The sequence below is a fragment of the Mus caroli genome, unplaced genomic scaffold (genome assembly GCF_978045245.1).
Source record: "Mus caroli unplaced genomic scaffold, Mus_caroli_1 scaffold_8, whole genome shotgun sequence".
NCBI lineage: Eukaryota > Metazoa > Chordata > Mammalia > Rodentia > Muridae > Mus > Mus caroli.
The window spans coordinates 40,564,604-40,586,022 of record NW_028227263.1 but is presented as its reverse complement, the minus strand read 5'-3'; the positions used below and the strand labels follow the sequence as shown (position 1 = coordinate 40,586,022).

Genomic DNA, 21,419 nt, shown 5'->3' with positions numbered 1-21,419 from the left:
TTGCTGACTCCTCCCTCCCAAATGAGCTGTTCTGAATGCTGGGGCTGCTATTAGAATTCTATGCTGTGTTGAGCATCTAAGCCCAGGGCTCCTCTTCACCTGCTGCCCAAGTCTGTCTGTCTCTCCAGGAATCACAAAGGAGTGGGCTCTGAAGCCCCATAGGTATGGGCTGATCCTGGCCGTACAATATTAGAAAAACGAGCTCTCAGAGCCTAGGTTTCTTCACTTAAAATTCAGTGACTGTTACATAAAAGAAATGTGCCTCATACTTGGGAGTAAAAATGGACATTGCAATAAAGCAAGCATATTGAGCCAAGACTGACCTGGCAAAGACTCAACTAATGTGAGCTCTTATGAATGTGAACATTTCATGTTTCCAAGGTGTGTGTGTGGGGGGGGGGGGTAGGGTTGGAGATTTCTTCACTTACCTACTCTTAATAATCACCATATCTTATTCCAGACCCTCAGGCTTAGGATCCTAGACTGCTTCCTACTCCGTCAGTCTCTGCAGGAAACCACTGCAGTTCGAGTCCTGACCATGTTAGAGGGGAAAGCAGCAGAGATCCCAAGGCTTCTGAGCTCTCAGTGCCAACCCTACTCCTACATGTCCTGTTGTCTGCCCTCCCTCTGGGCCTCCTTGGCTACTGTGCCAGGTATCCACAGTGCTATGCCAGTGACTTCTGGTTACCCTGACAGAACAGAACCGGAGGCTGGATACAAACTGCAGTTTATTAAGGCTCCAGAGTGAGAATTGGCACTTGTTCTGGGCAGGGGCAGGGATGTCAGAAGAACCCAAAAGAGCTGGGCCCAGATTGGAGGGACCTCCCCATCCCCCTACCCCCCAATAAATAAAGTCTCAGCTCCATCGCAGGGCGCTGGTGCAGGGCGCTGGTGCAGGGCAGGAAGTCTTGGCTGAAGAGAACCCAAGGCTGTTGCCTCATTCTTATTTCTCTCCACACTGGATCTGGCCACAGGTCATGACCAACAGGCCCTCTGTGGTCCTAGTGCTGAAGGAACTGCGGAGAAATGTGGGACCTGTTCCAGCTATAAGAGTTTAAGGTGGAGAGCAGGGGACTGGTGGTGGCCTCCCCATGGTCAGTCATGGTCCGAGGCTGCCCAGGGCAGGCTGAGAATGGGGCCTGCTTTGGGGACACTGGACGTGTCCCAGGTCGGGGCCCAGTTAGGGCCACAGCTAGATGCGCAGCTCTGTGTCATCCGGAGGCTCCAGGCCAGACTCTGTGCTGAGTGCTGAAGCTGAGGGGCCCTGGGCTACCCCGAACGGTGAGACAACGGGAGAGCGAGCAGCCAAAGGAGACAGTGAGGGTGAGAAGCTGGGGGACATGGCAGCTGAGGAGAGGGAGCCTTCATGGCTGATAGGGGAACGGTGAGAGGCTGGTGGGAAGATGGCCCGGGCTACAGCTGTGCTTGCAGGCTTTGGGGGAACAGACTTGGCTCCTGGGTGTGCCACAGCAGTGATGAGGGGTGGTGGGTCAATACGGGGAGCTGGAGGACACGGACGAGCTTCATCCTTGAGCCGAGCAATTTCTGTGAAGACACTGGCCAGAGGCTGGAACTGAGGGCACCAGCTCAACAGATAGTCCCAGTTATAGCTGCCACGGAGCTCTTCCTCACCAGCCACGATGGCCGTCAGTGCTCCAGCTACACACGGCTTCCCGTCTGCTGGGAAGCCATAGTCCCCAGCGGGTGCAGGGCTCAGGCCACAGCCCCCCAGGAAGGCTGTAGCAGTGGCTGGAGGCCCCTCCTCTCGGTACAGAGTGGCTCCTGCGCCTGGCAGCAGCAACCCTGCCTTTCTGCCCTTGTACCAGGTGTCAGGGGCAGGAGGCTCACAAGACGTGTCACTCAATCCATCCGCATCCTGCTGGATGCCAGAGTCAGGGCCTCGAGCAGCCAGGGAGGAGGCTACACTGGCCACTCGGGGAAACTCATTGATCATGCGGATCTCGTCATCCTCTGCAGCCTCTGCTGAGCCTCTGCCACTTGAATGTGAAGGGTCCAGGGAGCCGCCACGAGGGTAGGGACCTCCAGCTCCTGGCCCACCGTAGCTGGGGAGAGTCTGATGATACAGATGTTCAGAGGGTGGTGGACTGGGGGGTTCCCGACCCAGTTTCTGTAAAGAGCTACTGGCTATGGGTGCTGTCTGTGACATCGGGCCAGGGGCTGCCTCAGCCTTGCGGCTTCGCGCCCGAACAAGGCCCAGGACCAGAGCTGCCAGGGCAAGCACCACCACAACTCCCAAGGAGGCTGCCACAGCCCCAACCAATAGCAAGTTGAGGTCAGGTGCCAGGCCTAGAGCAGTGTGGGTAATATCCACAGTCACAGGTACTGTGGCACTCCGGGATCCAGGCAGAGGCCCTCTTGCTACTACCTCTAGCCTTAACTCCCGAGGTGCTTCACGTCGGGTTCGGCCCCCACCCCCAGAGGTGGTTGTTCCACTTCCTGGTGCGCGACTGTCCACTCGCAAGTACAAAGCACCTGTTGTCTGGTTGATACCAAAATAGGGGGAAGAGGTAGCCAGCGAGTAGAGCACCAGACCATCAGCACCTCCATCCTCATCTGTGGCCTGCACGTGACCCAAGCTGTGGCCTCGCTGGGCACCTTCTGGCACTTGGAAATGGAAAGACGGAGCCAAGAATACAGGGTCATATTCATCTTCTCCAGTAATCAGTACTGACACAGTGACAGAGGCTGAGAGATTCCCAGCATCGGCAGCACCCACTAGTAGACGGAAGCTTCCTGTGTGCTCATAGTCAAAAGGCACCCGTGCCCGCAATTCCCCTGTTGAGCTGTTCAGTGAAAATGCCTCACGACCCTCAGGCCCTGGCACTGCCTCCAACAGGCTATATCGGAGTCTACCAAAAGTCCCAGCATCCCCATCAATCGCGTGTAGTGTGGTCACAAGAGTGCCTGGAGGCTGATTCTCAGCAAGGCTAGTGCTGAGCAGGCTCAATGGGAAGGCTGGACCATGGTCATTCACATCCTGGACCTCAACTGTCACTGGTACCAAAGCAAAGTGTGTTCCAGCAGGGTCAGCTGCCTGCACCACAAGCTGGTGTTGAGCCTGGATTTCACAGTCCAGAGGGCGGGACAGCCTCAAGGCACCCGAGTTCTCATCCAGCTCAAAGAGGCCCAGAGGGTCACCTGAACTAAGAGTGAAATGCACAAGGCCATGAGGTCCAGGGTCAGCATCAGAGGCCTCCACATGCAATAGCTCAGCTCCAACAGGCATGTCCTCGGGTACTGTCACACGGTAGGATGCTCGGTTAAAGACGGGTGGGTTGTCATTGACATCCAGCACAGTGACAGTCACTGGCACGGCTGAACTGCGGGGTGGCTGTCCCCGATCAGCTGCAGCCACAGTTAAATTGTACTGTGTCAGGCTTTCAAAGTCTAGAGGTTCAAGCAACACTAGGCAGCCCAATGCTTGGGGACCTGGCCCAACACCGTCCCCGACCTCAGCCAGACGGGGTTCCAGCTGGAAAACTCGGCCCCGATTGCCACTGATGATGCTGTAGTCCACAGTAGCATGGATGCGGCTTCCATCAGCATCTGTGGCCTCCAGGGTGAGCAGGGTGGAACCAGGGGGCAAATCTTCAGACACAGCAACACGGTAGTGTGGCAATGTGAAGCTTGGGGCATGGTCATTCTGGTCCTTCAGCTGCACATGCACCGTGGCCTGTGCTGTCCGACCCGGAGCCCCATGGTCTCGGGCTTCCAGTACCACATCCACCACTCCTGGCCCCTCATGACCCAAGGCCATTGCTCCTACTGTTGTGAAAAGAGTTCCTGAGATGAGAGGGGGAGGGGAAGAAACAAGCATTCAGTAAATGTCACTGTGTCAACAAGAGCTATTCTCCAGGGTCTAGGCAATGGCTTTGGGAGTCAGACTTGTAAGAACGGCCCATGTGCTGGGACAGCATGTAGTGTCCTCAGGTATTCAAAGTTCAGGAAACAGCTTTTAGATAAACAGTCAGGAGGGACTATTTATTAAAGATAGAATGGAGTGGATGCCCTTGCTGAGTCAGAGATCCAGAAATAATATGATGAAGTAACCAATTTTAGAACTAGGCACCAAATATAAACCAATAGAGTCAACAATAAAGGGATTAGATTATGGGGAAGACATACCATTGTTAGGGTCGACACGGAAGCCCTCAGCAGGGGAAGCCAGATGGTAAGATATGTGACCATTGGCACCCGAGTCTCTGTCCGTGGCAGAGACGGAGAGAATGGCGCTGCCCGGAGGGGTGTGCTCCAACATCATTACCTGAGGAGTAACAGAAAGTGTTTACAGCCAAGCTTCCCAGATGCCCCACCATTCCCTTAGCCTAGGAGCTGGAGGTTGGCCCCATGAACTGTGCCTGGTGTTCAGCTTAGAACCATACTCCTTAGCTTAAGAACTGTCCACCCTCTCCCTTCTCACCACTGGATACAGAACTTGGATGTAGTTCCCAGGACCTGGAAAGCCAGCCTAAAATGGGATGCTCCCCACCCATTCCAACATCAACCCTAACATCCAGCCCAGTCCGTCCACTTCTGCCTCTTTCCCATTGCTCTAACAGGAAGAACCCCAGATCCAGGTATGGGGACATCCAGACAGAGCTGGTACCTGGTAGAGGCTTTGTGAGAAGGTAGGTACATTGTCATTGACATCTTCCACAAGCACTGTGAGGTTGGCATGGCCCTCATGAGGCCCATCATGTGCCAGCAGCTGTAGGTGGTAGTGGTCACACTGCTCAAAGTCCAGGGGGCCCGTGAGGGAGACACGTCCTCCATACCGGCCAATACTGAAGGGATCCTGAGGCCCCGATGGGCTCAGCACATACCATAGCACTGGTCCAGAGTCCACATCATTCCCAGTCACCTGTGCGATCTCTGAGCCCAACAGTGCATCTGCAAAACCCAAGGGAAGGGTGATTGCAGAACTATCCTCACCCCAGGAGCCACTCCTACCTCTTGTTTCATGCAACCCTCACCTTCTGATACTCGGAGCTCCCAGGGCTGGGGGATGGTGGGACGATTGTCATTGGTATCGATGACCATCACTGTCAGGGTAGCTGAGCCCACCAGTGCTGGGCTTCCTCTGTCTGTGGCCATCAGTACCAGCCTAGACACAGAGCATAGTCAGGGAGCAGGGCCTAGAAATAGGAGGGAACCCTGGGAAGGGCAAGGAGGATTCAGGACAAAGCTTTGCATCGGGGGGATTCAAGGTATGACCTGAGGAGTGAGAGAAACCCAAGATAGGCTTGAATACATACAGACTTGGGGTCTTGGACTCATGGGTGCCAGGTCTCACCGTGTTTCTGCCCAGATTTCCCGGTCCAGGATGGCTGTGGTAGTGATAGTGCCTGTGGCTGGGTCTACATGGAACAAGCCCCGTGCTGGCTGGGATGCAGCCAGACTGTAGGAGATCTGTCCTCCAGAGCCTTGGTCCAGGTCATCGGCTTCCACCTGGTGAGTGTAGAAGATTGCTGACCCTGGCTTGGCCACAAGTAAGCCTGACCAGCCCAGTCCCTTATTTTCCCATCACACCCCGCACCTGCAGCAGGGGCCCCTCCAAGGGTCGAGACTCTGGCAGGAAAGCCACATAGTGAGGCCGCAGGAAACGGGGAGCGTTGTCATTGGCATCTTGAAGGGTCAGGGTCAGCACTGAGAAAGCAAAGGCTCCTCCACTCTCTGCCTGTAGCACCAGCCGCAGCCGTGGGCTTGTTTCAAAGTCAAGACCCTCTGCTGAGCGAACTGTGATGGCTCCTGTGGGGGATGGGCCACATCAGCAATAGCTCCTTTCCTTGTTCTGGAGCCTCATTCTCTAAGGGCAACTCCTCCCTACTCCCTCGCAGGCCTTTCCCCTTCCTCTGTTCCTGTTCCTTACCTGTGCTAGGTTGGATGGAGAATATCCCTCTCTCATTCCCACTGAGAATGCTATAAGTAATTGGTCCATTTGAACCTCCTGAATGGACAGCCTTTGGGGAGATAACTGGAGTCCCTGTAGGGAAGACAAGAGAGGAAATGTGGTATTGACTGGACTATGGTCACTACATTGCCAATGATTATAAACCCTAGGCCTTCCAGGAGTTTAAATTTGGCACATATAACCAGGGACCCACCTGGTGGTGCATTTTCACGGAGCACAGCCTCATTACTAGCTCTGGGAAAGCGGGGTCCACGCTCAGGCTCTCCCTGTATTCCAACAATGACCACGCCAGTGGCAGAGCGAGCTGGGCGTCCAAGGTCAGTAGCTACAATGAAGAGGACACGATCCCGGGGTCCAAGAGCCACAGGGGATCTAGCCACACGGATTTCTCCAGTGTAAGAGTCCACAGTGGTGCCAGGTGGTGGTGTGCCCGCCAGCCGGTATAGAATGGAGGCATTGGCACCAGCATCTCGATCTTCAGCTCGAAGTGTGGCCAGAGCCAGGGTTGGTTTGTTGAGGCTCGGACCTGGGCGGGGTAGGCGTAGGCGGAGAGGACTCGTGGGGAAAGCGGGTGCATGATCATTGACATCTCGCACTGTGATGGTGATTGGTACTGTGGTGCTCAGAGGCCCAGCAGCTGCACCATCCACTGCGGTCACAGAAAAGGCATAGCTGGCACAGTGTTCTCTGTCCAAGGCTGTAGCTGTGCTCAGTTCCCCAGAGGTAGGCTCCAGCAGGAAGGCCCCCGCTGTACCTGCACCCAGGTAGTACATCACACGGCCATTGTCCCCATCATCCGGGTCATGAGCCTGTAGCTGCAGCAGTAGGGTCCCTACCGGTGCATCCTCAGGCACCTCCACAGAATAAGAAGGCACAGGAAAGACTGGTGCATGGTCATTGGCATCCAGCACTGTCACTGTCACAAGCAAGGTGGCACTGAGGGCTGGCTGGCCTCCATCTCTGGCCTCTATCTGCAGCTGGAATGCTGGCTCTACCTCCCGGTCTAGTGGCCTCATGGTGCCAAACTCCCCAGAAGTGAGATCTAGTGCAAAGGCTCCTGAAGGGTCCCCATCTGCAGAGAATATGAACACACAGACACGTACATGTTAGCCTATGGGTGGGATGCTTGGTAGATAACAGCAGGGATCAGGCAGTAAAAGGAAGCAGAAGAAAGGAAAAGAAACCCAAAGATAAAGAGAAAACAGAAACATCAAGGGCAAAGAGGACATTATAAACACGTAGGATGTCTTGGGCCTCTGAGTCCCCCAGATCCTTTTAATATACATAATATAAGATCAAAGTGTTTTCTTAAAACACTATGTAGTCTTTTCGTTCTCATTTCACAAATGTAAAATGGGGTTTGCGGCTGCTGTATTACTTAGTTGACCGAACTTGTATTTGTGTACTGTGTTTTCTAGATAGAAAAAAAAAATAAGTGTATTATCAGAAATTCAGTTCATGCTGGCTACCTTCAGTAACACTTAAGATCACTGAAACCTCAATACTGTTCAACAATATGTTTGAAATCTTAATGTTTTCCTATTCCGAAATAGCAAGTGATTGTCTTAATTGTTCCTTCATGATATTTAATTTTTTTGGTAAGTTTTAACATAAAACACAGCAAATCCAGAACAGGTTACATAAGAACTCTTTAGGAGTCTCAAAACTTAAGAGTGTAGATGGGTTAGTGATATAATCCCAGCTACTCTGGAACCTGAAATTGGACATTCATGAGTTCAAGACCAGCCTGAACAACACAGTTGAGACACCATCACATACACACAAAATTTTAGAGACTAACTAACTAAATAAATAAATAAACTGAGGATAATTGACTGTGTGGTATATAAGGAATATAAGATATAAGAATAAAATATAATAAGGATATAAGAATAATAGGAAACGCCGGGCATGGTGGCCCACCCCTTTAATCCCAGCACTCGGGAGGCAGAGGCAGGCAGATTTCTGAGTTCGAGGCCAGCCTGGTCTACAGAGTGAGTTCCAGGACAGCCAGGGCTATACAGAGAAACCTTGTCTCGAAAAAAACAAAAAACAAAAAACAAAAACCAAAACAAGAATAAAAGGAATATAAGAGTAAAACATAAGAAAATGAATAGGATAAGGAAAATAGGTGTAGAGAAAGATAAAGATATGGACGTGCCAGAAGAGGCACCTCAAATACACCGATATGCAGAAAAGACACAGAAGAAGAAGAAGAAGAAGAAGGAGAAGGAGAAGGAGAAGGAGAGGGAGAGGGAGAGGGAGAGGGAGAGGGAGAGGGAGAGGGAGAGGGAGAGGGAGAGGGAGAGGGAGAGGGAGAGGGAGAGGGAGAGGGAGAGGGAGAGGGAGAGGGAGAGGGAGAGGGAGAGGGAGGAGAAAGGAGGAGGAGGAGGAGGAGATAGAAATGTTGACAGAAACTGGCAAGGGCCAAGAAGCAGTAAGAACTGGGCAAGTAAGGGCTGCCAAGCAAGGCATTCTTGTGAAACTGAATGCCTCTCACCAAGGATGCGGTACTGTAGCTGTCCATTGAGTCCCCCATCTGGATCAGAGGCTCTTAGTGTGGTTAGGGTTTGGGGGTCCTGGCCTTCAGGCACTTCCAGGGAGAGGTGGGTGTTCCCAAAAGTTGGAGTATGGTCATTTTCATCTTCCACAGTCACTCGCACTGTGATGTGCGTTAACAGGGGTGGCAAGCCTCTATCCCGGGCATATACTGTGGAGAAACAAAACCAGCAAGGTGTACCCTACCCAGTGCCATGAAGAAACCCTTACTACAGCATTCACACATGTTCACCAGATGCACATATAAAACAGAAAATGTCTATCTCACAGCATACATTGGGGCACACACATAAGACATACACAACACATGCCAGAAAAGATTCTTTCCTCTCTATGTCTCAGGCTGACTACATGCAAGATATGCTTCAGTTGGAGGCGATGTGACAGGAAAGACAATAAATTAGGTATCAAAGCCTGTACTCAGCTCTCAGTCCTGCTACTTCCAAATCCTGTTAATTTGAGCAAGTCTCTTAACCTCTCTGCTAATATCAATATGCTGCTCTGATGAGTGGCTGCAGTATGAGCCGGAGGTATGGAAGGCTTGGTGGTGACAGTATGCACTGGAAAACTAGTGTTGGCAGGCTAGAACTTAGTTCTTCCTACTCTCTACCTTGATACTTCCTTATAACAGGAGCTGTGTTGTATACAAAGCCTCTAGCTTTTGGAAGTCCCATCAGTATACCTGTCAAATAGATCTCCTCCTGCTCCTCCCGGTCCAGAGCCCTCAGAGTCGTAAGAACTCCAGTGTTTGGGTCCAGAGAGAAGCTCTCGCCAGAGACACCCCCATAAGTCACTTGCCCATTGGCCCCTGAGGAGAGGCAGCATGGAGGACGATCAGAGGGTAAGTATACTTTTTATTCCCTCACTCCACCCCTGCCAAAATTCATTCCCACAGGTCTTACCAAGGTCAGGGTCAGTTGCCTTCAGAGTGAGCAGAGAAGTGCCAGCGGGACTGTTCTCACGAAGGATGACGTTGTACTCCTGCTGAGGGAAAGCCGGTGCCTCGTCGTTGACGTCAACAACACTGACAGTCAGGAGCTGAGTGGATGAACGTGGAGGGGAGCCATGGTCCAAGGCCACCACTGTCAGTACATGCTCATCTCGCTGTTCACGGTCCAAAGGCCGCACCACGGACAGCGCTCCTAGGCAGCAGTAAGATGGTTGGTAGCCTGCTTTAGCTTTCCTTGCATTTCAGCACCCTCCATGCCTCCCCATCCCCGACCCTACTCTCACCAGTGGTCGCGTGTAGCCGGAAGTGGCCGTCCCCTCCAGCCGCAAGGCGATAGGACACCCGGGCAGCCTCCCCTAGGTCTGGATCCCGAGCTACCACGTGCAGTGCTGCGGGCCCAGGGGGCTGATCCTCTGGGAGGCGCACCCGTGATGGGGAGGCGAAGACCGGGGCGTTGTCATTTTCATCCGTGACAAAGACGCGCGCCGAAACGCGCGCTGCCCTGCGGCGGCTGGCATTGGCTGGCCGGTCGGTGGCTTCCACGAGCAGTAACAGCGCAGGTGTGGTCTCTCGATCCAGACCACGAGGAGCGCTGAGCGCCCCAGTGCGCGCGTCCAAGCGCAGGGCGGGCACCGGGGGCTCCTGCCTCAGCAGGCGGTATCGCACCTCACTGTTGGGACCTGGGCCATCGGCATCTGATGCGCGGAAAGTGTATAGCGTGGCACCAGGGTCGGGGTTCTCTGGTAGCGCCAGTGCCAAGGGGTCGCGCGCAAAAGTTGGCGCGTGCTCGTTCTCGTCCTGAACACGCACCTGCACTCTCAACAGCCGCGCGCCTGCGCCTCCCGGCCCCTCGGCGCGCACAGTGAGCGCGCGCCAGGCTGGCCCAGCCTCGAAGTCCAAGGGACGCGCCAAGTACAGGCGACCGGAGGTTGAGTCCAGCGCGAAGGTGCCCTCAGGGTCCGCGCCACCAACCAGAGTATAGGTGAGTACGCCCACACTAGCTGGCTCCTGAGGGGCCACCGAACCCAACAGGGATCCAGGTCGAAGCCCCTCAGCTGCTGTCACTGTAAGTACTACAGGCACTGTTGCCGCCGAGTCAGCTTCTATGAGATCTGGTGACTCCACCATACGAGTTGAGGGAAGTACCTATTGCATACCAGAGCAGGGAAACGGAATCAGAAGGATCCCTGTAAAAGCGCCTCTGTGCTGGTTTAGGGAAGGGCGGTTAGGGTGGACTGACAAAGAGAGTCGAAGGATCTCAAGAATATGGATCTATAAGAGGAGACCCTGAGGGCCAGACCAGGGGACTCTAGGGATGGCAGTCATACCTGCACGAGCAGTTGGAGGCTGGCACTTCGAGGGGGGCTGCCCTGGTCGTGAGCACTTAGAGTTAGTACATAGTGAGGCCTCTCAGCTCTAACCAGGGATGCTGCTGTGTGCAGCTCCCCGGTGTGAGGATGCAGAGAAAAGAGCTCAGAGCCAGGACCTAGGGACAAGCAGAGAGAAAAAGATGAGGTTTTGGCAGCCAGAGCAAAGCAGGCCAATGAGAGCTCTGATCACTCCCAGGCTCCCTTCTTCCTGCCCCCATACCAGTTAGGGTGTATAGGATGGTCCCATTCTCCCCCTCATCTGGATCTTTGGCCTGTAGAGTTGTCACCAATGTTCCTGGAGGCACTCGATCTGGTACCTGTGGGAACACAACTTGCTTACAGTTGTCTTCTTCCAATGCTTAAAACAACCCAGAATTGGCTTTCATCCATCTATACATAGGTACAACTGTTTTTCCTTTTGTCTTATATCTGTTCCAGGAGGTGGTCTCTCTTACCTATACTCACAGCTTAATGGGGAGACCCCTCCCTATGTCCCTTATACTACTTCAGAACATGGTCCTGGGGCTTTACATACCTGTATAGGGAGGCCCCCACCAGCAGCCCCTGAAGCCTGCAGGAAGGTGGGACTGTTGTCATTGAGGTCGAGCACTGCGACATGCACAGTGCCTGTGGCACTGCGAGGTGGACTACCCCCATCCTGCACTTGCACCAGGAGCTGGAAGCTGCTCTGCTGCTCTCGGTCCAGGGTTTGGAGTGTAGTCACTTCTCCTGGAAGTGGAGATGGAGACTGTGATGGGATGATTAAGGATGCAGAGCCTAGGGACTAGCTATGGCTAGGAAGTGTGAACAAGTACCAAGGCTAAACTCCAGGCTGAATCCTGATCCTTACAGCCAACATCTGGGCTAAGGACCCTGCCTGGGTATTTGCCAGTCTGAAGATGAGGCTGTGAGGTCTAAGTGCTTACCAGTCTGGGGGTGGATGCGGAAGGCCTTGCTGTCTTCTGAAAGCTGTTGAAGGCTGTAGGTCAGACGCCCATTAGGACCTGAGTCTCTGTCAGTGGCAAAGACTCGGCCTACACTGGTCCCTGGGGGTTGATTCTCTGCTACAGCCAGAAAGGTGGGCTCTTCAGACAAGCGGGGACTGTGGTCATTTTGGTTGAGGATAATGACCCTCACTGTGGCTGTGCCTGTCTGTTGCCCCAGTTCAGCTTTGGAACCGGATACAGCCATCACCTTCAATGTGTATAACTCCTGGGACTCACGGTCTAGTGCTGTCCGTACCCACAGCCACCCACTCTGTGACTCCAGGCCAAAGGGGTTACTGGCTCCATCTGCTGCAAGATGGTAAGTGACAGGGCTCCCATCTGGTGCCTGGGCCTGCACTTGCAAGATCTGAGTTCCGGTGGTAGTGCCCGAAGGTAAGTCCACACGGTAGGTAGGGCTATCAAATCGTGGAGCCAGCCCATGGATTCCCAAATCCTGTATCACCACACGAAGTCGGAAGTGGCTGGTGCGTGGTGGGGAGCCTCCATCCCGGGCCTCCACCTCCAACTCATGGGCTGGTCCCCCAGGAGTCCCCAGAGGTCCCATGAGCCGGACATGGCCTGTGGTGGGATCCACAGTGAACAATCCATCACCCCCAGCAAGTAGATTAAAGGTGATTCTACTGTTAGCTCCTGAGTCAGGGTCTAGAGCGCGCAGTGTATAGACGGGAGTCCCTGGAGCAGTGTTTTGTGGCAACAGTACAGTGTCTTCAGGTGCAGGGAAGGCAGGAGAGTTATCATTCACATCATCCAGCAGCACACGGATCCGAGCCAGAGCAAACACTGGTGGGGTTCCACTGCCTGCTCGAACTTCTAGCTCTAGGACAGGTCCCAGGAGCTCCCGGTCTAGAGGGCGAAGTGTTTTTAATAGCCCTGAGGGTGAATCTAGGGAGAAGAGCCCTCGGGGGTCCCCACCTGATAGGGTGAGGGTCACAGGCCCTAAGCGACCTAGGGAGAAAGAGAAAAACATTAGGAAAGAGGTAGGGCTCACCTATTAATCCCAAGAAGGGCAGGTCCCACGTTTGTGTTTTGCAGAGTATTCAGAAAGGGGCCGGTGTTGGCAGGGAAACTGGTTGGCATTAGGGTGGTATTCAAGTGCCATGCTGTTTTGTAATAGAGTTCCCTGCGGTATGCTGTTCTAGGGTCACCCTGAGATGGTACTGGGATATCTGATACCTGGTGGGTTGTGTGCCTGGACTATGCCCACACTGGTGCCGGGTGCCACATCTTCTGGCACTGAAAAAACATACTGTAGTTGCTCAAATATAGGTGGTGTGGGGGTCCCAGGCACAATGCTGATGTTGACTCGGGCAATGGGTTCTGCTTGTAGACCACCTCCATCCTGAGCCCCGATCTCCAGCTGCACCACAGAATTAGCCCGTCTGCCTAAGGGCCAGGCTACTGTCAACAGCCCTGGAGAAGGAAGAGAAGCAAACATAGATGGAGAAAAGAAGAGGGGGGGAGGTCCTGGAAAGAGGAGGCAATATTTAGGTAATATTTAAGTAAGTGGGAAGAGGAGGCTGGTAGCAGGTACTGGTGATAGGGGGATCCTTACCTGAGTGTGCATCCAATGCAAAGAGTGGGGGACTGTTGCCAGCCAGGATATGGTAGGAAAGCCGCCCATGGGGTCCCTGGTCAGGGTCATGGGCATGCACCCTCAGCACAGCTGTGCCTGGTGTACTCTGAGCACTCAGACTGGCAGCATACTCCCGTGGATAAAACTGAGGTGGGTTGTCATTCTCATCTGCCACAAATACCTTCACGTACACCATGGACTTGAGGCCTCCCTGGTGGGACATGTAGCCGTCAGTCAATAGGCCTTGTCTAACTCTGGTAAAAACTCTACCCCAATCTCCTTGGCCAAGGTCTGTTTACTTACCCCATCGATAGCTGTCACCGTGAAGTCAAAGCTTGAAGGTCCCTGATCACGGTCCAGGGTCCGGGTGGTACACACATCACCACTGTGGGCGTCAATGCGGAATGGGGGGGGTCCAGAAGCTCCAAGCCCAGCACCCAAGGAATAGGAGAGGAGGCCAAATGGGCCACTGTCCGCATCTGTAGCTGTTACCTGGGGAGAGGCTGGGGTAAGTGATGCTCCCCACTTGCTGGTCAGAAAAGGGCTAAATGGAGATGCACAGAGGACTAAAACCTGAACCAAAACCCAACCTCAAGCCAGATCCCACCACTTAGGTTCCTGGGAGGCTCTGGTTACAATTTTTTTTTTGTTGTTGTTAAATAGCAAATAAGACCCTGCCAAGGCTGAACCTTGGAAACAGCTCTTTACTGTGGCTGTGGGCCCAGATATCCCAGGAGACAGACTTTCTTCTGCATGAATCCCTGTGGGCAGCAGCACAGCTGCAGTCATCAATGGGTAACCTTATTTGATGTGTGTTTGAAGGCACTTTAATATATGGTGTTGATTCATTAGCATTGCCTTCCCAGACACAATACAGAAAAGATGCAGCCATGGTTCACTTAGGTACTATAACTCGTGTCTGACCAAAGCTCACCTAATCATGCATTTTATTCTAAAAGGCATGTCACAACCTTCTACTGCACTAAGTAAAACTACACTGTTCTACTTGGGGATTGTTTCGGACAACAAAGATCACTAGTAAAAAGCACAAGCGTGCAACAAAAAGTGTCACTGAAACAGAACACAAGTTCACTTGATCACAGGATGAGAACTGAAGTAGAAAGCAAAATGTCACCTGCTTCGGCCTCAAGGTAGGAACCTACATATTAGGTGACTCGTCTCTACACATGTCTGGGGTTACAAACACATTTTTCACAGAGAGTAGTGAATCTGCATATAATGAGGACCAAGTTCAAAGTCAAGTGTCAAGGGCAGCAGTCCCTAATTCCAGAGGGTAACAGGAAATTGCTAGCCTCATCTTCTGTCTGTTCTATTTGGCAGAGAACTGGTTGATAAACAGTTACTAAGATTGATATTTTAAGTCTAATCTTGTGTGTAGGGATTTTTTTTTTAAATAATAGATTCTCCTTTGCTATTCCCTTTAAGGATTTATTTATTTATTTATTTTATGTATGTGAATGAGTGTTGCTTTCTTCAGATACACCAGAAGAGGGAATTGGATCCCATTACAGATAGTTGTGAGCCACCATGTGGTTGCTGGGAATTGAACTCAGGACCTCTGGAAGAGCAGTCAGTGCTCTTAACCTCTGAGCCATCTCTCCAGCCCTGGGAAGTGTTGTTTTAAGATGGGGATTTCACTATGCAGCTCAGGCTGGGCTTAAACTCAGGATCCTCCAACCTCCCCCAGCTAAGTGCTAGGATTGCAAACATGCTGCAAACATTCCTGCATATTTGTCTGATCTTTACAGAAAGCATTCATTACACTGTTGAATCCCATCACTACAGGGTCTGCTCCGTGATTTCTGGATGTGGCTCGTGCACTTTTAGCCTAGGTACACTGTACATGCTCTGGGCACATTTGTACATTGAATGAATAGGCATCGGATCACTCTGCTTTGTAACAAAACTTCCTTTCACTCTAAGTTTTACACATAGGGTACACACTAAGCCCTCCATAGTGGGCTAGCTGGTGGCTGACTGCTGCAGGCAGTGACAAAGTGCTCTTTGTGGGCAGAGTGACCTTGGGGTCATGATATGCTGCAGGAGGAAGCTGGAGAGTTCCCCTTCTCAGCCAGAAAATGTGCTCGGAAAGAAAGCTGGCCAGGGATTTCTGATTGTTGCCCAGGCCCTTGACAGAAATGATCTGTGCCATTGTTTATCCTCCTGAGAGACATTAAGACCCTGCCATGGCTGAACCCTGGAAACAGCTCCTGCTCCAGCTCTTTCCAGTGGCTGTGGGCCCGGATATCCCAGGAGACGGACTTCCCCCTTGCGTCTATCCACACAGGGAACAGCACAGCTGCAGCTACTGTCAGGAGCTGTCAAACACCTCGCCCCTGACTCTGTTGCAGGAAGAAAGCAATAAACAGCAGTGGGGTGGGGGGAGTTGTCAGGAAGTGACCCCCAAAAGGCTCAGGGGCCATTGACTGGAAGTGACCAAGGCAAAGTGAATTTCCTGAACCCCTGCTCAGAGGTTTCTCGGTAAATGCGGACTGTTTTCAGCAGGTTCTTATCGCCGTCTCCCATGCTCTCACGCTGTTAGAAACCTCATTGCTTCTCCTTGTATCTGCACTTGACCCCCTGACTCTAATCGGAAGCACTATTTCAAGGACAAAAGAGAGACCCTTTTTTATGATCCTTCCTACCAGACTTTAAACTTACTGTATGGTTCCATCCTGACACCCTTCCTTTGAGTGCCTTCTGTTTTGATCTCTTACTATAATAATCTGCTTCTCCTCCTACTGGCTCCGCGCTACCATGGGCTCTTCTCCACTTACTGTATTCTGTCTGCTCTTGTTCATCCTGTTTCCTGGACTCTTTCCTTGGCCTTTTTTTTTTTTTTTTTCATCTTGCAGGCCTCTTTCACTTTCCCAGCCTCAGGAACTATCTCTAATAATCTCTAAGCTTAGGGGACCATTCCCGTAGGCTGAAAACTTGTACATCCAGATGCCTGTTCAACATCTCCACCTGGATGTCCCACTGTGACCTTAAATCTAAACTGTCCAACATTAAACCCATGATCCTTTCAAACCTGCTGACTCTTCCATCCACTTACTCAAGCCAGAAGCTAGTTCTTTCTTTTCCCTTGCCTGGAATATCAATCAGCCTAGCATTCAATAAGTCTTCATTATCACTCATATATATATCTCCATCTGAGCCATTCCTCCTTTGGACTATTCTGACCCTCCAACACATACTTCTGGCATTTTAGGCTAGATTTTTTTTCTTTATCTCCCTACTCCCTACCCCCTTTATTAAGGCTGGATGCTACTGTGTGCATTACATCATGGTAAACAGCATCCCAGGCCTCTACCTACTGGATCTTGGGAGCATCTCATCACTTCTAATGATACAAAATGTCTAACTATTGCTAAATGTATCCTCTGGAATGTAAACTGCCCCCCCCCCAGCTGTAAACTACTAGCCTATACTGACAACCAGTTGAGAGATAAATTTGATCATATTCTTCCTGTACTAAAAAAACAAAAAAACTTCAGGGCTGGAGAAATGGCGCTGTGATAAAGAGCACTGGCTGTTCCAGAGGTCCCAGGTTCAATTCCCAGCACCCACATGGCAGCTCACAACTATCTGTAACTCCAGCTCCAGGGCATTCAACACCCTCACACAGATGTCTATGGAGTAAAAACACCAATCCACATAAATAAATAAATAAATAAATAAATAAATAGCTTCAGTGCTTTACATAGGGAAAATATTGGCTTGCTGTGGGCTCTAGTTGGCTGGCCTCATGTACAGTCTCACCTTCTCCTCTCACTACTTGGACCCCCTTAAACAAGTCAGGTTCTCTCACTCCTCTGTATGTGTCAGCTAGCCTGGGACCTTTCACCTGTCTGATCATTCCATGAAGTCTCCTTTATTCTTTAGATCTCAATTCAAAAGCCCCTGTGCTTTGGGAAAACTTCCATGTTGTCTATTATCCTACTGTGGAAGTTTTCTTAACGCAACAAGCTATTTCTTTGCAAGGTAAGGCTTATTCCAACTTGGGCTTATTCATTACTACATTCTGTATCCCTAATATAGTGATTGACATATATGGCGGGGTGTTTAATAAATGTACATAGCATAAATCAAATGTTAAGACTTTGTAGCAGTTATGAACTCCCAGTGGTCATTTTTATCTTTCCTTCATTGTTTCTAACAACAAAAACTCTAGGAAACCACCTGGAGAGTTGCTCTTGTGCTTCGGGAACTAGCTGGGAGAGGAAAAGTTTGGAAGCAATAATCCACTGGTCTTGGCCAAGAGAGTGCACATATGTGAGAGTGGGTGGTGGAGCCAGACAGCAGAAGCAGGCAAATATCCAGAATCTGGCCAGAAGGCAAGAGATCAGCCAGACCCAGGCACTAGCCTAGAAGTCTGGGCCAGCAGGCAGCCCCAGAGAAGATGCTCTGGTCTCTGCTGAGACCTTCTGACCCTCAGTCTTCTCTATCGCAGCTATATTTCATGGGGTAGCAAAAGCCATCTTTCCAAAAGACAGGCTGGCTTTCCTATGATTTTTAAGAAAAGTCAGAGCCTGCTATCTAGCCTGTTAACTAGTTTGTCTTCTCTCCCAGAAACTCTTTTTCATCTATATAACTGAGACCAACCCAAACACTGTAGTCTCAACATCGTGGTGTTTATCCAACAGCTTTCTTTCTGTAGGCAAGGTGTCTCTGTCCACATCAAGCATCATTAATTCTTCTGGGCTTCCAAAGCACTTCATGAAGTGTCACCCTCTACTGTGCTAGTTATTGTTGTATTTCCCTATTTACACTGAGTCCTGCATGAGAATGGGAATCTCTTTCCCCTGTTCTCTGCTCTGAGCACATTGCTGGGCTTACAGTGCTGAGCAATGATTTGTCACCCACACATCGATCCCTTCACCCTTAAAGCCAGTTAGCTACTTTAAAACCAAAAGCAAACAAACAATCTAATCATGTCCTTCCTGACTCAAAGTTCAAAGACCTCTTTTATTTTCCGAGGAAAGCCCTAACACATGGTGGCCAAAGATTTCTGCAATATGGCTTCAGACTGTATCCTTAGGTTCATGTTCTCCCCATCTCTTTCCTCGTCTGCTGTGAGGTCCTCCCTCTCTGCACACTAGAATCTTACTAGATTGTTCTTATCTCTGTCCTTGAATCCGTGTGTCCCATCAAGGCTCCCGTCCAAAGGAAGGGATAGAGGTTTCTTCCAGCAGAGCATAACACTGGACTAAGCATAGAGCACTCTGTAAATGCTGGGCTATCCTTTGTGAAACAGGAGCCATGTGGGTGTACAAAAACGCCATCTCTGCAGTTTAGAGGCTTTGCAGAGTGTTTCTTTTGTTTCCTGATACCACATGACACTCTTCTTCCATATCCTATCTTAGTTTCTTCAACTGCCAAGTTTACTGGTCTCAACTCTTGCACCCTACCTCATCTTCCATCTTCTCATTACACTACTTATACAGACGTTGGAGCTCACAGAACAGGGCCAACCCCTTTGGCTTAAGTCACTGCCAACACTTGCAAAGCTAGGCTGCTGCTGTAGGGTCCTCTGTGACCCTCACACCCACTGCTGCTCACAGTGCTGTGGACAGGGGCTACCCACCTGCAGGAAACAGGTTCCAGGCTGGGTACCTTCAGGCAGCGAGGCATTGTAGAAAGTCCTCTGGAACTGGGGCTCATTGTCATTCACATCTTGTAAGGCCACACTAACTGTGGCTGAGGAGACTAAAGGAGGCAGGCCCCCATCTGTGGCCACCACAATAAGCTGTGGCTGAGGCTCTAGTTCATAGTCCAGTGTGGCAGCTGTGGTGATGATGCCTGAAGTGGGATCAATGGAGAACCAGTGAGTGTGAGTGCCAGGAGCCAGACTGTAGGTGACCTGACCATTGGTGCCTTGGTCAGGATCCCGGGCAGTCACCCGTACCACGAAGCTGCCAGGCAATGCAACTTCAGGCAGAGGCTCAGGTCGGTAGAGCTGGTGGTCAAAAGCAGGTGCATTGTCATTGACATCAGTGACATGTAGCACAAAAGCAGCTTCGGCCCGAAGTGGGGGTGAGCCTGAGTCCGTGGCTGTGACTCGCAAGTTATAGACATCTCTCTCCTCCCGATCCAGCCTTCGAGCCACACACACCAGATAGATGACACTGTCTTGGGTGCTCAGAGCAAAGTGGCCCTCTCCACCTTCCAGGGACACATTGACGTGGGCGAAGTCACCATCATCTGGATCTGACACAGAGATTCGAGCAACAAGCTGTCCAGGTGGGGCAGCCTCAGACACTCGGGGGGAGCCATCAGCACTCAGGAAGATGACAGTCATGGACGGCTGATTGTCATTTGCATCTCGCACATGCACTGTCACAAAGGCTGAACCAAGCTCTGGGTGAGCCCCACCATCCCGTGCCTGTACCACCAGTTCATGAACTCGCCTTTGTTCAAAGTCCAGTGGGCGCTCCAGCCTCAGAAACCCTGTGTGTGCATCAATGGAGAAGGGTCCATCACCTTCACTCTGTCTCCTGTTGATCTCATAAGTCACAGCTCCGTTGGCACCAGCATCAGCATCAGAAGCAAACACCTGCAAAACAGGACTTCCAGGGGCCAGACTCTCAGATACCACAGCATGGTATCGGCTTTGATTGAAAGCTGGGGCATGGTCATTGATATCCAGAAGTGTCACATCTAGCAGGGCCTGTGCTCTCCGCGGAGGTGAGCCACCATCGTAGGCTTCCAGCTGCAACATGTAGTGTGAGCGGTTCTCCCGGTCCAGTTCCCCGGCAATCACCAGCTCAGGTACTGGAGCTCCACCAGGACCAGGACGTGTCTCCAGCCGAAAGGTCTCTCCAGCCCCATCACCAGATAGCGCATACCCTTGGGTTCCTAGGCGGCCGGCGTCTGCATCACGAGCAGGCTCCAGTGGGTAGCGTGTACCAAGAGCTGTATGCTCAGGTATCTGCAGGGTTGCCCGAGCCTGAGGGAAAGCTGGTGCGTGGTCATTGATATCAGCTACTCTCACTGTAACTTCCACGGTGGCCCCGTCAGGAGTGACTGCAGTGAAGCGGTAACGGTCTCTCCTCTCACGGTCTAGGACCCGAGCTGTACGGACCACTCCACTGTGCTCATCAATAGCGAGGTCTGTGCCTACGCCACTGCCTTCCTGGGCAGAGATGAAGTACATGGGAGGAGGCGCTGTGCCTGGTGGAAGCCCTGCACTGATGTCTCCAATCAGCGTGCCTGCTGGTTGTTCCTCGTCGATCTGTAGGTCCAGGCTCCCAGCCTGACCCCAGCTTCCTGGCACTGTAGCCCCCAACAGCACCAGCAATGGTAACAGAGTCCTGAGGCTCTTCATGCCAGGACAGGAAAGTGCGACACTCAGCTCCTTCTGCATGGCAGGGCCAGTCAAGCTGAAGCTCCAGCTCCACACCAGACTCCTAGTCCAGCTTGATTTCAGGGTTTGGATCGGATCCAACTTGGGCTTTAGCTGCAGTTCAGACTCCCTGACCTGAGTGAAAAGCAGAAGGAAAAGGTCATTATCAGGGGAGGATTAAGAGGCCAGAGAGACTGGGAATCTGACCACTCCAAAGCTCAGATGTGCACAGGGCCAGCAGGGGCTAGAGCGGCAGCTCATCCATTTCTATCCTGCCCTGGGAATCCTGGGATTCCCCGGAGTCTCCTCCAGGCTGCCCCCTGGCAAAGGCTGAACTTTGTCTCTACGCAGATTATTCCATCTCCTACTTTACGGGACTAAATGCCTACAAACTTTCCTCTTCTATTTCTAAACTTAAAACGGCTGACCTTTGCTTACATTTTTTTTTTTTTTGCACCAAGGACTAATACTCCCTTTCTAGCCTATAGTAACGCATGTAGTAACCATGCTTGAAATGTCAATCCTTATAGCTGCTACCAGTGTTTAAATATTTAGCGTTCCATAGCCCCACTTTACTCTCTCATCTACAAGAGCTAAGTGCCAACTACAAACAATGAGTAAAGGGAGCAGCTCCTGGTTTCATGGAGCTTATAACTAGGAGTT

General features: G+C 51.5%; 1 protein-coding gene across 1 annotated transcript in view; it reads right to left on the bottom strand.

Annotated features, from left to right (window-relative positions):
- Positions 1 to 711: 711 nt before the first annotated feature.
- The window catches only part of Dchs1 (dachsous cadherin-related 1), a 34,635-nt gene continuing 13,927 nt past the window's right edge, over positions 712 to 21,419 (bottom strand). Inside the window, exons 2-21 of the mRNA XM_021168723.2 lie at positions 18,999 to 20,891; positions 13,694 to 13,882; positions 13,370 to 13,601; positions 12,991 to 13,227; positions 11,737 to 12,762; positions 11,346 to 11,539; positions 11,031 to 11,127; positions 10,769 to 10,926; positions 9,725 to 10,586; positions 9,394 to 9,633; positions 9,174 to 9,299; positions 8,433 to 8,642; positions 6,126 to 7,004; positions 5,891 to 6,004; positions 5,558 to 5,769; positions 5,315 to 5,469; positions 4,995 to 5,125; positions 4,628 to 4,911; positions 4,147 to 4,285; positions 712 to 3,804 (exon numbers count right to left, since the gene is read on the bottom strand). Of these exons, the coding sequence (XP_021024382.1) occupies positions 1,193 to 3,804; positions 4,147 to 4,285; positions 4,628 to 4,911; positions 4,995 to 5,125; positions 5,315 to 5,469; positions 5,558 to 5,769; positions 5,891 to 6,004; positions 6,126 to 7,004; positions 8,433 to 8,642; positions 9,174 to 9,299; positions 9,394 to 9,633; positions 9,725 to 10,586; positions 10,769 to 10,926; positions 11,031 to 11,127; positions 11,346 to 11,539; positions 11,737 to 12,762; positions 12,991 to 13,227; positions 13,370 to 13,601; positions 13,694 to 13,882; positions 18,999 to 20,777 (9,876 nt within the window). The 5' untranslated portion in view covers positions 20,778 to 20,891 and the 3' untranslated portion in view covers positions 712 to 1,192. The remainder of the gene's footprint in view (positions 3,805 to 4,146; positions 4,286 to 4,627; positions 4,912 to 4,994; positions 5,126 to 5,314; positions 5,470 to 5,557; positions 5,770 to 5,890; positions 6,005 to 6,125; positions 7,005 to 8,432; positions 8,643 to 9,173; positions 9,300 to 9,393; positions 9,634 to 9,724; positions 10,587 to 10,768; positions 10,927 to 11,030; positions 11,128 to 11,345; positions 11,540 to 11,736; positions 12,763 to 12,990; positions 13,228 to 13,369; positions 13,602 to 13,693; positions 13,883 to 18,998; positions 20,892 to 21,419) is intronic.